Source organism: Octopus bimaculoides, chromosome 1 (assembly GCF_046866305.1).
Source record: "Octopus bimaculoides isolate indiv1 chromosome 1, ASM4686630v1, whole genome shotgun sequence".
Taxonomy (NCBI): Eukaryota; Metazoa; Mollusca; class Cephalopoda; order Octopoda; family Octopodidae; genus Octopus; species Octopus bimaculoides.
Genome location: NC_142928.1, coordinates 21,647,324 through 21,663,994, shown reverse-complemented (window position 1 = coordinate 21,663,994; position 16,671 = coordinate 21,647,324). Strand labels below are relative to the sequence as shown.

Genomic DNA, 16,671 nt, shown 5'->3' with positions numbered 1-16,671 from the left:
GAATTTTCTATCATGATGGGCACAGTTTGTGATCCACACCTGGCAAATCTTTCTTCACAATATGTAAATAAATGGATTTAGCAGTTAAATATAACACTGGTGATTATCTTGTGATCAAATTCTTGATCATAGCTTGTTCACTAACATCGGTTGTCAACATGATGTCTTTGTTGGCATGAAATAGCTTCACAACAAGATTTTCAGCTAGCGCACTTTTTAAATTATTAAACGTCATTTTGCTGCACATTTTCAACCATCTATAGTTATTGAGATTTATCAATAATACATGCTTAATAAATGAAAACATACTGGTTATCCAATCAAATTCTATATTTATCTTGTGCAATTTTCTCAAATGATTCAACCCTTTCAAAATATTTTGACAAGCAGGTCATGGCAAGATTTGAACTCAGAGCACAAAGAGCCAGAACAAATATTGCAAGGGCATCTAGTTCTGCTTTCTTACTGTTCTACTAGTTCACTGCTCTGCTTTAGTACTTTAATTTTTATCAATCACAAGCTTCAGCAGGGTTTGAACTCAGAGCATAGAGAGCCAGAACAAATACTGTAAAGTGTTCTGAAACTCTAACAATGCTGCCAGTTTACTTGTGTGTTCCAATTGCCATCAAAGTAAGGTTGTAAATATATGTTTTAGTGTTAGAGCTTTTACCATCAATTTTGCTTATCAAATTCCACACTTATTTCTTTTTAAAGCTGCTAACTCCTTAAAAGTGGTTCGTTTCATTGCACAGTTTGTATGTTTATAACCACAAAATTTGCTTTTAGAAAATTTGTTTTGGCCAAGTGATAAACATTGGTAACTCTTGGCTCTACTTCATGAGAATGACAACACTTTTAAAACAATATCATTTCCTGTTGTATATAGCTCACATATGCATTAGGTGATATATTTCCCAACTGCAGTTGTTCCAACATTTTTGATTTATGGGATTTATGATACAAGGCTTAAATGAGCTTCATTTGTATCAGTTCATCTCCAATACTTTGGTCACCTTGACATTGCAAAAACTTAATATTGAACCTAGAGGATTCTTGATGCAGAAACATAAATAAATCTGGATCATTTGGTGATGACCAGCGTCTCTTTAGGCGTCACATTATTCATTATCATCTCTTGTATTCCACCAAAACATTCGTCTTCTAACTGTTTCAGATGAATCATCAGCAACACCTTCAATACAACCTCACTACCACAAATTGATACAGTTGAGAGAGTGATGGAACAATTCAATATTTGCTCTGGCTCTCTATGTTCTGAGTTCAAATCTTGCTAAAGTCAGCTTTTCCTTTGGGATTGATTAGAATGCACTGTGTCACAGTGAGAGTAATTGAGAAAGAAGGAGGGATAACTTGTGTGTTTGTTTGCTATACATAGGCTCACCTTATCATGAACACCACTCACTTTCCCACTTTCTCTAGTTCTCCTCTTTCACTCTTCTTTCCCCTCTTTTTCTCACCTCCCCACTTATTTTCTCTCTCTCTCCATTTACTCCAATTGTGGCCCAGATTTTGTTTCCACTGCTCTCCACTAATTCCATTTTACATTTGGCCTGCTATTTAAACACTGTAAATTCAATATCACCCCCCCCCCCCTTTCTTATGCCTTTTGCTTCCCTTTGATAAAGGATATCACCCTAAACATAAGACTCTCATCTGTTTCTTCTTTTAGTGTATTTATCCTCATTGTACATTTCTTCCATTGTTGTTGCTTTATATTTCGGTTCTCTTGTCTGACTCTATGTATTGTGTGTCTCCTGGCCTCATAATTTTGCTTATTTTATTTGTGTAAGTCTTAATTACTTATATATTTATGCTCCTGCAGAACAAATCACTATTTCAGAGATTGACCATAACAATTAATACACACACACACACACACACACACACAAACACATAGTTTTGTATTTAAGTATTAAGTTTATAGTACTCTATCTTTACTGTAGTAACTGTACCTGGGTTGTCTATATCATAATACTAACTATACATTGGTTGTTATCTGTGTTACAGTACTGACTGCAGCAAGGTCTTATCTGAATTTCTGAGATGAGGAATTATTATTAAGTACTGATATATTCAGAATAGCGTTCTCATCTTGGTTGTTACAGCCACAACATTTCAGCCATTGTTCTCTCTAGTCTTCACTTGTATATCATATTTGCTAGCATTCTCAGTATTTTGAACCCTCTATTAAATCCACAGATGTTAGTGTTCTCATTCTGTTGTCCATACCACAGATACTCTCTTATTAGCTATACTCCTACATGTGATGTCATTTGCTCATTCTACTTGAACTAGAGTATATATTGTTTTGACTAACCTAGGAATTGAACATACACCCACTAGCTAAACTACTGCACTTAACATTTAATCAGTGTTTATACTCACTGTCCCATTGTCCTTTAGTTAGGTAATGGAAATTAGGAGCTTTAAATATATGACCTTTAAAAAATGTCAGGTTTAAAGCTCCAGATTCCCATTATCTAATTGTCTTTTGGAATAGTGGAATAGTGAATGTAAGCATTGGTTAAGTGTTAAGTGTAGTAGTTTAGCTAGTGGGCAGGAGTTCAATCTCTAGGTCAGTCAAAACCAATATATATTCTGGTTGTGGTGGAATGAGCAAACTATGCAATAAATAGAATATCCCTGCTATGGACAATGGAATGAGAACAATCTGTCCTGTGGATTAAATAAAAAGTTCAGTTTGAAATTCAGAGAATCTTACTGAATATGACAAACACATGAAGAAGGCTGGAAGATACGACAATCAAAACATTGTGTGTAACAAGTTGGGTTCACTTGTCCAAACAAGTTTCTATCTATATGCACAGTAATGAGCATACATATTTAGTTTAGTGACTATATTATGCTGCTAATTATACATAGGGTACTGTTTTACTGCTGTACATAGCTACGTAATTCATATAGTTCCCATGATTGGTTGAAGTCAATATACTTAAGTGCAGGGTACTATGCTTAAATTAACTGTGGTAATTTACATTTATCGGCTACCATACTTGAAAAAAATTTAAGTGTGATATCTTATATTTAATTTAGAATATGTAGTTTGATGCCTATATCACGCTACTAACTATGCATATGTTTGAGTATTGGACATTCTATAACCGTCTTATGTTGTTATTGAATTATGTGAGATTAAGGCTGTCTTTATCACAGTACTCACTACACATCAATCATTGTCTTCATCACAGTAGTAACTATACATAGTTTGTTCTCTATATTACAGGACTATATTACACAGTTAATTCCACATATATCCCAGTTACTGTCTATATTACAATCTTGAGAGAGAGGGAGAGATTCCTGAATTATTTTCCATAGCACATTTTTATTTTTAGCTATGCAAATTATACTAAGAATTCTTTGTTTACTCTTTTACTGTTTGAATAAATTTGTCGACTGATCAGCAGACTTAGAGTATACTATGCTGATAAGATCTGATAGACTGAAACATGTCCATAACTGAGCCTTGCTTGCAAACAAGGATTAGATTCTCCTTCCTCTAAACATGTAAATTAACTTTGAGAGTTATTAAAAATTACTGCTGGGATTTCATTTTCTTCCTACAACTGAAAAAGGAATTTCAGTTAAATAAGATTTGTGTGCATAACATTCAGTACGTCAATATCTGACTTAATTATCCTAATTGGTACCAGTGACCCTTTTGAGTTATTTCCCTTAACTTATTTTATTTTTTACCTGTGTTGTAAGTGTAGTTATCTATGTTCTTGTAGTGAAGCTATCTTTTCTGTGATAATGTACCGACCTATATTTATTATGGTGGTTTAGCTATCTTTGTTGTAGAAGTAAAGTTATCTCTATTGTAGTAGTGTAGCTACCATTGTTGTAGCAGTGTAACTATCTCTGAAGTAATGGTGCACCTGTCTCTGTTGTGGCATCTTGAATTTTTTGTACCATACAGAAATGGGATCGCATTTGTTACATGAAGGAAAGCAACTCCCTAAACTCAATCCAGCCTGCTTATACTTTTGTCGCTGTACTAGCTTCAGATGTAATTGTGTAACCAAGGTGACAGAACTTACATTCTATTTACAACAACCATCTGGGAAGTCACAATCTTCAATATTTACCTGAACATGTTCTTTGACCTAATTTTATTATATGTTCCTTCTATAAAGCCATTTCTGAAACCTATTCTTCTTTGCTTTCCAGTTTCCTTGATGACCTTGACCGCTTAGGAGCTAAAGATTACATGCCTACAGAACAAGATATTCTGCGAACTAGAGTTAAGACAACCGGTATTGTAGAAGTACATTTTGCATTTAAGAACTTAAATTTCAAGTAAGTTGGGGTTCTTTCACATCGCTAACTTATTTTTAAAAATTTGTGTAATATATTGATTTTAATATAAAACATATTCTCAGTTAAAACATTTGGGGGGGGGGGGGAAACATGAATATATATTGTTTAATTTGTTTACATTTTATGAAAGAGTCAATGCTTCTTTTAAAGAGGTATGTGAACCAATAAATTACAATTGCCAATGAAATATGTTCCATGTAGATTTTATTGATATTTATAGTCCAACAAGAATTGACAATGAATTTGATTTTATACATTTTAAAATTTAGTTTTTTTTTTCATTTCAAAAATATAATGGGAAACTAAAGCAAATATATTCATGTGTGTTTGTAGATTACCAGCCAAATGGCACCTTAAATTATGATTCTATTACATGTGCATAGCAAGTGTACCAGTTGAACTGGAATTTATGTTTCTCTGTAGCCATCTGGATTAAGTGTACCATTAACATTGCAAGCTACATTTAGAAGCAGCAGACTTGTTTACACAACTTCTTTTGACTTGGTGTTGGACATTGTAGATTCTGTTTTATCATAGCATCTGTGGTGGGGTGGAGTGGCATATAGACAGGAAAGATTTTTGTTATAATGAGGAAAACAAGAACTGAACACATCCCAGTCTATTAAGATAGACTGAAGCAATGTTTTTCATAGGGGATGGGGGATCAGTCTCTCCTTCTATAGAGGTCAAGTGAGGATTCAAAAAGGGACCAATAGATTATGATTAATAAAAGTAGTTTTGTTTTATTTTTGGTTTTTGTTTGTTTGTTTGTTTTACTTTTATAACTTGTCCACAACCATAATAAAAAAAAAAGAAGTGTTATACACATGTAATAGAGAGGGAGGGGGTAAAAAGATTTCCCTATTGCTGGAGGTGATGGTTGGTAGTTGTCAGTTTGAGAAGCAATGAAAGAAAACCTGCAATTTTTAACACTGTAAAATATTAAGAAGTTGAGGTGAGTAGAAACTAAAAGAGATTAAGATATATGATCTAAGACTTTTCAACCATGATCCTGTTTCCTTCCCCTCACCCATCCTGTCCCACCCTTTTCAAAATTTTAGAACTTTAGAGAATAACTTAAGAGAGATTTGACTGTTATTTGTAGTAAGTTAGCAACCAGTTAGAGGCTCTTTTGTCGTTTTTTTCAAAGTGTTTGATGTGATTCTCCTGTTTTATCTTGTGTATAATAGTGAGATGTTTTTAGCAAATGTTTTAAATAATAAATACTTTGTTACAGCAATAATAACTTGGCGTAATTAAAATATCTCTAATCAAAGGGCTATCTAATCAAATATTGTAATAAGGATAAATAATAGCAAATTATATTTTATCACTAAGCTTGTAATTTAATTAATAAAGACTTTGAAAAAGAAATATTTCTCTCTATATTGAAGATTAAGAATGTTATGTATTTAAGTAGAATAGAGAAAATTAAATGGGAAGTTAATGTAGAATATTTGTGGGTTGAAATTAGTTGTTAATTGAATCAACTGATAGAGAGATGCAGTATGAAATATAGTGATGTTGTCCTACAAGCTGAAATTTTACATTATCTTAATCTCTTTGGATTTGAGAATGAATTTAGTATCTCACTAACTTAACAATGGCATCAGTAGTGATAGATTGGAAATATGAAGATGATCAAATGATCTAGCAATTTTAAGTAGAAGCTAAATGTGGACTGAATGAGAAGCAAGTATATGAAGTAAACAGCATAAACCAATAGAAATCATTAAAATCCAGGTTAATTAAATAGCTACATTGATAAAATGCATAAATTATCTTCAGATTTTTTATAATTATTATTGTTATCTTCATCAACATCAGCATCATTGTTTTTAAGGTCTGCCTTTCCGTGCTGACACGGATTGGATGGGACCTTTTAAGGTGGTATTTTACAGCTAGATTCCCTTCCTGATGCCAGCTGTTTTAACTTTGAAAGGGTTGATGATTTGCAGTGAGACAGTGTACCTATGCTAAAGACCAGTATACATGTGGTTTATCCTTTTTTTTTTTGTAATGTCTGAAGAACTGATATTACAACAGAAGAAAAACATTTAATGGAAACTTCTACATCTTACTCATTCGTAGGGGTTACCAGAACTGGTCAACCTGCATAAAAGGAGTAAATTTAGGTTAAATAGGTTTCTAGAAACTTCATCATATTACATTGAGGCTTTTCATTTTTATTTATACTTGCAAGCGTTGGACTGGTCTCACTTCCCATCTCAGTTCTATGTTATCTGACACACACGGCAACAGAGAAAATCACCAGTCTGGTGCTGCTTTGTATATTTTGGGCGCATGGTTGTAGAAATGGGAACTTTATCTTTTGATGCCTGTATTTATACTTTGTACAGAGGTTCCATCAGTGGCATGGGCTCACTAAAATATTGAGCTCACTAACAACACAAGATAATCCCAGGCAAAAAAGAAATTGTGCCTTTAATTGGATTTATAAAGTTTATCAAATAACCAATGGAATTGTGGAAATTATGAAAATGGGAGTATGATTCAGTAAGTTTACAGTAATCCCTCAAATATCATGGGTGTTATGTTCCAAAAACCCTCACAATAGGTGGAAATCCATGAAGTGGATACAGTGCTGTACTGTATATTTTTTTTATTATTTTTATAATTTGTATATATTTATTTTATTGTAAATGCAAAATAGTACCACGGAGGATTACTGTATAATGAACAGAAGTGGAAATGTGAGGACTATCAGTAATAACAGAGATATTGAGGACAATAATAGCAGATGACAGATTAATTCTAAAGACAGCTGGAAATGTTAATGAAAGAAATAGAGCAATAAATTCAGTCCTAGGGAATGCAGTAGCTCTGATATAGTCATCACTGTAACTACCATAGGCCTGATCAACTTAACCAAGTCCTGGGTTTCATTCTGGCTTACAAAATGGTTGCTGTACTAAGGCCCATTTTAATACCTATGGCCACCTCATTAGATTGTTGACAGAACCCACAAGAGAAATAGCTTAGAGTTATGATAAGTTCAACAAAGTGGAAACAAATGATTTTGCTTGTTTCAAGTAAGGATCAAAGAAATGTGAGGGATGATAGTGAACAGGGATTTTATATACATGCTGAATACAAGTTGTGAGGAATTGAGGAGTCTGTGATATATAAGAGTAGGGTTGTAATAAGGTGTTACACAAGTTTATCAAAGCAGCTAAGAGATCTGTGGGACAATTACAGGTACAGAAGATGAGGCAACTAGGGTGGTTCAGTGAGGGAATGCAGAGCATAAGATTAGTACCCTAATAGTAAAGGAGAACAGTTTTTGATTCTGGAGTGTGTGATTCTTGGAAAGCATCTTACCAATAGAAGTCTAAAATAACAACAGTATCACTCTTGTTAGGCAGCTGATTTAATTGTAATGTCCTTCTAGTTCTGGAGATGTCGAAGTGTGTGAAGCTCATGACTGCTGATATTTAGTTGCTTGAGATACTTTTTAAAATTAGACATATCCAAATAACAGCAACACTTCTTCAGAATTAGGTCAGTGGGATTGAACTGTCCTAAGACAGCTGTTTTTGTAGAGTAGCACTGTTCAAGCTTTAATTAAGCTGTTAGTGTTGCAAGATCTGTCTGTATGTCACTTAAAAATCCTCAGCTGTGTTTGATGAAGGAAACACTTGGTGTCAATATAGAAATCAAAGCTCATTCAAAAGAATGATGAACAGAGCATGATTTTGAATGTTGGTTGAGAAGAAAGCTGGTTGGTGAGTTGATAGAATTTGGGTGGATTTATTATTGTAGAGAAAGTCATAGACTAGGCAGTTTTACAGTGCATATCTGAAGTAAAAGGAAATGGAACAGATGGACAAATGGTGGAAAAGCATGTGCAGTAATATCTCAGGAAAGATTATTACATGTAATGGACATGGTATGGATGGTAAAACATGTGAGATACTTATTGGATGATACAAGAATATTGTATATATTAGGACTGTAATCATCAGAGCTTGGGGAAGTACAGAATAGAGAAAAACAGGGCAGAAATCATAGAGGATGACATTTAGACAGAGATAGAACCCCATAAAGCAAATATGATTTCAAAACTATGTTTTTGTAAAGATAAGATATGAATAGCATAAGGCTAACGTACCAATGTCTTGGTGAAAAGGAAGAAGATAACCTATCATCCTGCCTTGCAAAACCTTAGTGAATTTTCTGAGATTAGGCTGAATGGTGGTAAAAGTCACAGTTGTTCTATGGAAAATAGTTTTCTAAGTCAAAAACATTCCTACATGTAGATACAATGACTGTGGAGGTTAGGAAATAATCAACTACATAAGTTCAATGAATGGGATGTAACATGCATATTATTTCACAGAAATGTATAGAGGAAGCTAAACAACTATGAATTGAAATAAAATAAAATTTACTTTATAGCCATTGAGAAATAATAGTTTCTCAGGATTGAAATAATAAACATAATAATAATAATAATTATTATTATTATTGTTATGATGACGACGACGACAATGATTCTATATATTTAATACAATAGTGTATTCCTTCCTATCTACCTATTTTTTATGTCATGCTAAGGGAAAGAGCTTAAATGGAGTGAAAAAGAAATGGTTAGTAGTTAGGGTGGTGTTGGTGAAGGTGACAAAGATGACATTGGTGCTGATAATGGTGAATGGAAAAAGATATGTACGTAGAGTAAGAGATTAGCATTCCCATAAAAGAGATATAGAAATCATGAAAAGAGAGAGAGAGAGAGAGAGAGAGAGAGAGAGAGAGAGAGATAACAATGATAAACGGCAGTTTATCGTTGGGGTTTTTGTTTTTTTGGTGGTAGTGCCAATGTCATTGCTCAACAACAATTATTTGCACTAAAGCACATACATTAAATCACCCAGTAAATTTTTAAACTTCAGTCCACAAAAATAATTGTTTACTGTCAACTCCTAACTACTTATAACCACGCTCACCTCCTCCATTAACTAACATTCTACCAACAGCATAACTACAACAAATTATTATAGTTCTCAAGTGTGTGTGTGCATATGCACATACTTGCATGTGTGTATGAGTACACATCTGTATCAATTTCTCAGCATTTCTTCCCTTTTTGTTCTCTTCTCTTATCTTTCACTGTTACCACCTCATCTAGCACTATCAAAAGTTCCACTTCTTTCTTTCTATTTTATCTATCTTGCCTGTCATTCACTGTCATCTCTACCATCACAGTAACTACAAACAACTACAGTTTTCAGTTTTCCTGAGTGAAAGCTATGGAATTTCCATGGGTTACACTAATAATTTATTATATCTATTTGACAAAATATCATATTTGAAAAGCCTTAAGCTTCTTAAACATTGAATGTTCAGACATTTGAATTTTTACTTCTCACATTCCATTCCTTTAATGCTTTGATCTGGAGGAAGTGGTTGTCCATATGGCTTCCACAGGCCTTCCATGACAGGGGAAGAAGGATTAGAAATAGTGATTAATGAACAGTCTAGAGAGGTAGACATGACAAGTAGATCAGGTGAGATGGTATGAGACCAGCCAGCTTCATGGATCAGAAACCACATGTAGATGCAGAAAATGCAGGTTAATTAGATAGCACATTTATAGACCAGAGATCAGAGTGTGTTGGTAATTGACTGTATATCAATGGCCTTTTTTTTGTGGATGCAGTCTAGGATGTTTGTGTGTATAGCAGCAATACACTGAACCACAAAAGAAACGCAAGACATATGTGACTATGAAATATGTTTTGATTTCATAATGTCAGAGATAAATTTTGATAAATCTGATAAAGTCAATTTCTTGGATGCATTTTGACCACAGTCTGTGGGTCGTTGTCATGTGTCCAGCACATCGAGGTTGTAGGGCATCACTTGTTCAATACTGTATATGACCTTCTTGGGTGTTCAAAACAGCCATACACCATTGGTACATTGAGTGCATGAGGTGGTTCATAAAAGCCATTGACACCTGTGCCCACACCCTGAGAAAGGCTGCCTCCAGTTCCACACGAGTTGTCGGCCTTGTGACCACTTGGTTCAGCCGTCTCTGGATTTCATCCCACAGGTGTTCAATTGGGTTCAAATCCTGGGTGAGAGCTGGCCACAGCGTAGTCCTGATGTTGTGCTGACACAGGAAGTTCATGATGACCCTGGCTGTGTGGAAGGGAGCATTGTTCTGCTGGAATATGTGGATATGGTGACGCATGAAGAAGGGCACAATGTGAGGTCTTAGGATCTGGTCAACATAGTGCTGCACTGTGATGCCATTTCCTCTGCCTGCACCAACATTTTGGAACACATGGGGCCCAATTCTCTGATTCAGACGTATAGCACCCCCAAACCATGATGCTTTGGCCACCCCACGTGTCTCTCTCCATGACACATGCGTCTCTATAGCATTCACCCCTCCTACACCACGCCTTCACTCTGCTACCCGAGGTGGAAACGGAGTACCGGCTCTCGTCAGAGAAGGTGATTGACCTCCATTGTTGATGCCATCAATGTTGGTGCTGTGTAGCCCACTGTACTCATGCCTGACAGTGGCGGGTGGTGAGGACAGGTCCTTGAACAGGACGACAGCAACACAGGCTGTTGGTGGCCAGTTGACATCGTATCATGTCGTCGCTGTCCAGTGCCAATGGTCTCACAAGGTGTTGCAGGTGGATGAAGTGGTCCTGTCTGGGTGTGGTCTCCCGAGGGTGCCCTCTGTGGGCATGGCCTGCAGTGTTGGTGGTGTTGTATCGCTAGTGCAAGTGATAGATGATGCTGACATAGACATTGTAAGCTTCCACAACAACCAGGTCACGCTGCACTGCTGACAATCGGGTCATACCTGATGCATCCAAATTACAAATGCCAGGAACGCAGTTCAAGTTGATTTTTATACCCATAACCTCCACGAGATGCATGTGCATTTCGGTTTTCATAACAACTGTTTGCGACTGCCACCCATGGCATTCAACGCAGCTGCATTTTGGCATCTCGTTTCAGGGAAAGTTGAAAGGTTACCTGCAATTTGGGTCTCAGCCATAAACCAGCATGTCTTGGAATATTTACACTTACATCCCCGAAATAAATTTTCAGAATTCACCATATAAAAATGACATTTGAAAAAATCACATTTCTTTTGCGATTCAGTGTATCATATCAGATGTGAACATAGCACTCCATTGTGAGTCTCACTTGAGATCTATAAAGATTTAGCTTCAATGGAGGTGTGGAGCTGAAGTATTTTCTGGCTAATCTTTAGAATGGCATTTTTTGCTGTTGTTGTTGTTGTAAGATTGCCAGAAAAGATCATTAATGACTGTATTTGTTATAAATTTGAAGGTTTTAGTTGCATATTGGTGATGGGGTATAAAAATATTTCTTTGATATGTACAGAGCTTAGTTTTCAATAGCTTTCACTCTTACCAAACATTATTGTTTTATACTGTGACTCATTGACTTCCCTGTCTTAAAACTGCTTCATATATTGAAATGCCATATCACAGTTATATATCATCATTTCAGATTGTTTGATGTAGGCGGTCAAAGGTCGGAACGTAAGAAATGGATTCATTGTTTTGAAGATGTGACTGCAATTATTTTCTGTGTAGCTATGAGTGAATATGACCAAGTACTTCATGAAGATGAAACCACAGTAAGTAAATTGAAACAACTAATACACAGATTTTTTTTTTTTTCCCCCCAGTTATTTAACTATTCTTTTCATGAATCAACTTCAGAATTTGCTTTTCCTTAACACAAGTTCAAAATTCTGAGATTAGCTTGCTGAAATAATTTAACCCTAATCTTTCATGGTCCTTTGATCTACACAATAGGGAATGTTTCAAGACAATATAGGTCAGTTGGCAACTGTCTTCTACTCTCTCTTGATATACACCTGTATATAAAAAGGGGTTGGAATAAATGGGTATTCATGTAATACACACACACACACACACGTACAATTCTTATTCAGTGTTACTGCCCACCTACAAAATGTACCACCCCGTAGATGTATCAGAGGACCATGTCTCTCTTATATGTTCTATTTTGATATGGTTTTTAAGAGATGGATTCTCTCCCTATCACCAACCATTTTATAGCATTGCTAAGGATAAAAGGTTATCTGGCTAATAAATATAGATATGGAGAGAGTTATTTGCTTAACATTAATCATTTCAGTTGTATTGTTGTATTCTTCTTTAACATTAAATGTTTGGACCTTATTCTTATAAAGTATTGTATGTAACTTTTGCATTATCCCAAGTAAATTGTCCTCTCAGACTTGTCCCATAGGGCAGTTTTATTATAACATCTACTAATGAGATATACTTTTTCTTTTAGAATCGTATGCAGGAAAGTCTAAAATTATTTGATTCCATCTGCAACAACAAGTGGTTTACAGATACATCTATAATTCTCTTTCTCAACAAAAAAGATCTGTTTGAAGAGAAGATCAAGAAATCACCTTTAACAATATGTTTTCCAGAATACACAGGTATGTTAAACATTTTTAATGTATCTATAATGAATGTAGTGAAGGTGCAGGAACTAGTGGTTAGAGTGTTGCACTCATAATCACCAGATCATGGGTTCAATTCTCTAATCATGTGGCACATTGTGTTCCTGAGCAAAACACTTCATTTGATTTTGTTCTAGTGGTGTGTGGGGACCAGTATGTCAAAGAATAAACCCGTCTTCTTTGCATGTCATAAAAGGCGACTAAAAGAGGTCAAGTAGGATTTGCACTCTGACTTAGCAATAACTACCAAACCAGACCCAGGGGCTGGAGGATTCTTACCTGAGTGTTGGATGCAATGACATGCTGTTACAGCACATGTCCCCACACTACTACTACTATTAAGAATAACAAAACTTTTCTCAGAAGATGAAATATTTTCTTGCTGTTCATAAAGATATGTGTTTTATTATAATGAGCTGTAATCAACAACTTTTCTTTTCCTGATGTAAGCTAGAAATTAAAAACTTACTCTGTAGTAATTGTGAAGCTCAGTATTAGTTGTTTTAATTTGTCTTATTATTGCAGTTTTCAGCAGTTGGTTAGCAGTGCCAAAATGTAGCAGAAGTGTATAGTTCAAATAATGATGTCTGTAGTCTACAATTTAGTCAGAGTAACCTTATATTAAACACCCTCTAGTTACATGCAATGACTTACAAGACCATGATTGTATCATTAATGAAACGCTTTTTGTTTGTTTTTTGTCCAATATAATCAAGTATATAAGGAAGGAAATTTAAATAAACATTCACACAGCTGTGATTCTATACCATTATATTTCATTTTAGATAAATTATCTGTTTATTAATTCTAAACAATAAATATAACATATTCTCAGTTGTTTGAGTTCTGTTTAGATATGTCAAATACCAAGGAAAAAATAGCTCATGTCTTACAGTTGATGTTTGATCCTTAAGGCATAAAACTCCAACTTTAGAAGTGTGGATATTTTAATGAATGAAACATTTCTTTTGACTTTATTGATGTTGGAATTGTTTTTATTACTTCTGCTACTACTATTATTAGTTTGAAATCAATTTGCTTATCTTTTCTTATTGTTATCGTTTATAGGTAGACAGACGTATGAAGAGGCTGCTGCATATATTCAGGCCCAGTTTGAAGCTAAGAACAAAAGTGCAACGAAGGAAATCTACTGTCATCAAACATGTGCCACAGATACCAATAATATTCAGTTTGTGTTTGATGCTGTAACAGATGTAATCATTGCAAACAATCTTCGTGGGTGTGGCTTGTACTAAGTGGTCTGTTGGTCAGTGACCTTGGCTGTGTGGTGTCCATACACTTTTCTGACCTTCACATTATTCTTACAGTCAACAAGGAATCAGTAATCCATTACTGAGTCCTTTGTCATGTGCAACTTTACCTTCACATCACTTTTCTTGTGATGTGGCAGATTTAACCGCTCATTCTACGGCATGTACTAAAGTAAACTGACAACAAAACAGTGTATGTCTATATGTTTGTGCGTGTGCGTGTGTGTGTGTGTGAAGCTGTCTGCACACACTCGCACAAGTACACATGTATACACACATAAACATATATATATAGCAAAGCAACATTGCATTCATTCGTTGAGTGTGCAATGTCATGAGAGATGTTGCTGTGAAACATGCTGATAGTTCATCAGACAAGAATGTTTAACTTGAAAGGACAGAAAAATTGTTTTCTAGCATTTGTTTCATGCACGGTGAAACTTATTCTTGTAGGTCATTTTCATAATTTGTAGGCTGGATCTCTGTTGTCAGCATTTGTGGATGAGAAAATATTACATCTGCTTCTTTGCTGCTAACTCTATTCTCATTGGTTTCTTTGCTTATCATACGCCCTCTCTGTGTCTCTATTATCATCCTGTGATCTGTGAAACTAAAACCAGCAACTGTTCGCTACAGATTTGCAGCTGCTCTTGTCAGATAACAATTCCTAATCAAAAACTAATATTCTTTATTGCTATGTGCATTTTTTTATTTCACCTAACAAACCTGAATATTATTAATAAAAGTAGTCGATGTAGTTTTAAATTTAAAAAAAAAAAACAAAAGGCAAAAAAATATTAAAGAGAAAAACAATTAAAAAAAATGTCTTTTTCAAACTTTTACAGCTTTACTGAGCACTGGGAAGTGTTATGTTCCTGTTTGTTTAACAAGTGGTTTCTACCATTTGCCAAGCAGAAGGAGACAACTACTGCCCTCTGTGGCTATAATTCTCCCCCTCCTCCATACTGTGTCCATCGTGTCTCTTTGTTGTTGCTGATCATTTACCACCCTGCAGCTTTGCTTGCAGTCAGTTTAGCAACTTGGTATCATTTATTTCACAAATATGACAAGGTCTGGTTGGGGGAATGGGTGTCACTTGCCCCAACCACCCCTTTGCTCATCAATTTCTTTTTCTTTGTTTTCATGATTTTATTATTATCGTTATTATTAATAATATTTTTTTATTAATATTATTTTATTTTATTATTTTGGAGTTGCTAGCAAAATGTCCAGTGGGAATGTCAGTTCTGCATTATATTGATAAATGATTTGTGTTTGATGCTACCTGCACTTGTCTGCAGGTACTGCCATAGCTGTTTCATTTGCTAAAAGTACATCTCAGTGTCTTTATTAACATGCACGGTTGCCAGTAGGAATACTTTATCTTTTCTAATGCTGATGCATCTGCTACTGCTATTGTACACACATACACACACTTACACACACACACACACCACTCACACACACACACCACACACACTCACACACATGCATATACCCATACTTATACATGCTTTGTTTTCTGTGTGGTCAAGCGAAGCTGTCTGACCACCAGTGTTTCATTAATCAGTGAAGACATGACCAGAAGCAGCTGTAACTTCCTCGATACTCTATTGTGCCCAGTAATTTAGATGTTGCTCCGAAACACTATCAACCATCCACACTCCTCCTTCTCCTCCTCGCTACTCAAATATTCCATAAAATAAAATAACTTTTTAGCAATGGAACGTTAACATCCTAAAGTCTGTTCAAATACGTTTTCTAAGGACCCAACAGACTTTAGCTTACATCAGTATTCATAGTATCCTTTAGTATTATGATTATTGTTATTATTATCATTATTACCACCACCACCACTACCACACTATCATCATCATCACCACCGCCGCCACCACTGTCATCCTGATGATCATCTTCATAAACTTGCTAACAATTTTCTAGTCACTTCAATCATTTGTTCTTTCTCTTTTGTTACTCTTTAAAAAACTGTGCCATTTCGGTATGACTGCCTTATCATTGGTCAGTAATTTCCTTCAGGGAATTCTTTGGTTTCTAATCAGGATTTAGACATTGTTTCATTCATCTTGGTCATACGACGGAATTTATAGACTTTTTTTCTCAACCTTTCTAACATAGATAATTTTAGGGTGGATAAATTCCAAATTTTTTGTCTCTAACCTGACAAATAACACCCCCCTCCCCTCCAATCAAGAGCAGGTCAGGGCAGTTTGATGTTGCAGAACTCGTTATAAGACAGCACTTCAGTTAGATTATCTATTGGTTAAACTAATCTATATCAAGTTAAATTGTCATTTTCAAGGGTGTGTTTGTACTGTTGAAATGATGGATTTTTACGATGTAATAAACTAAGTTTTACAAATGCTTTTAAATAGTTTTTTTATTATCTTTTTTTCAAGTGTGTGTGTTAGCTATTTGTTGGATCTTGTTATTTTATAGTCTCATTAATTTAGTATACTTGTTAATTATGTTATTTTCTTCTGTAGATTTTAAACTCTT

The 16,671-nt window shown here is 35.0% G+C and overlaps 1 protein-coding gene across 2 annotated transcripts in view; it reads left to right on the top strand.

Moving 5' to 3' along the window:
- Positions 1-14,977, top strand: part of LOC106882189 (guanine nucleotide-binding protein G(o) subunit alpha) — a 125,678-nt gene extending 110,701 nt beyond the window's left edge. For both annotated transcript variants that reach the window (XM_014932788.3, XM_014932780.3), the window contains 4 exons: positions 4,213-4,341; positions 11,887-12,016; positions 12,706-12,859; positions 13,952-14,977. In XM_014932788.3, the coding sequence (XP_014788274.1) occupies positions 4,213-4,341; positions 11,887-12,016; positions 12,706-12,859; positions 13,952-14,139 (601 nt within the window). In that variant the 3' untranslated portion in view covers positions 14,140-14,977. The remainder of the gene's footprint in view (positions 1-4,212; positions 4,342-11,886; positions 12,017-12,705; positions 12,860-13,951) is intronic.
- Positions 14,978-16,671: the final 1,694 nt, after the last annotated feature.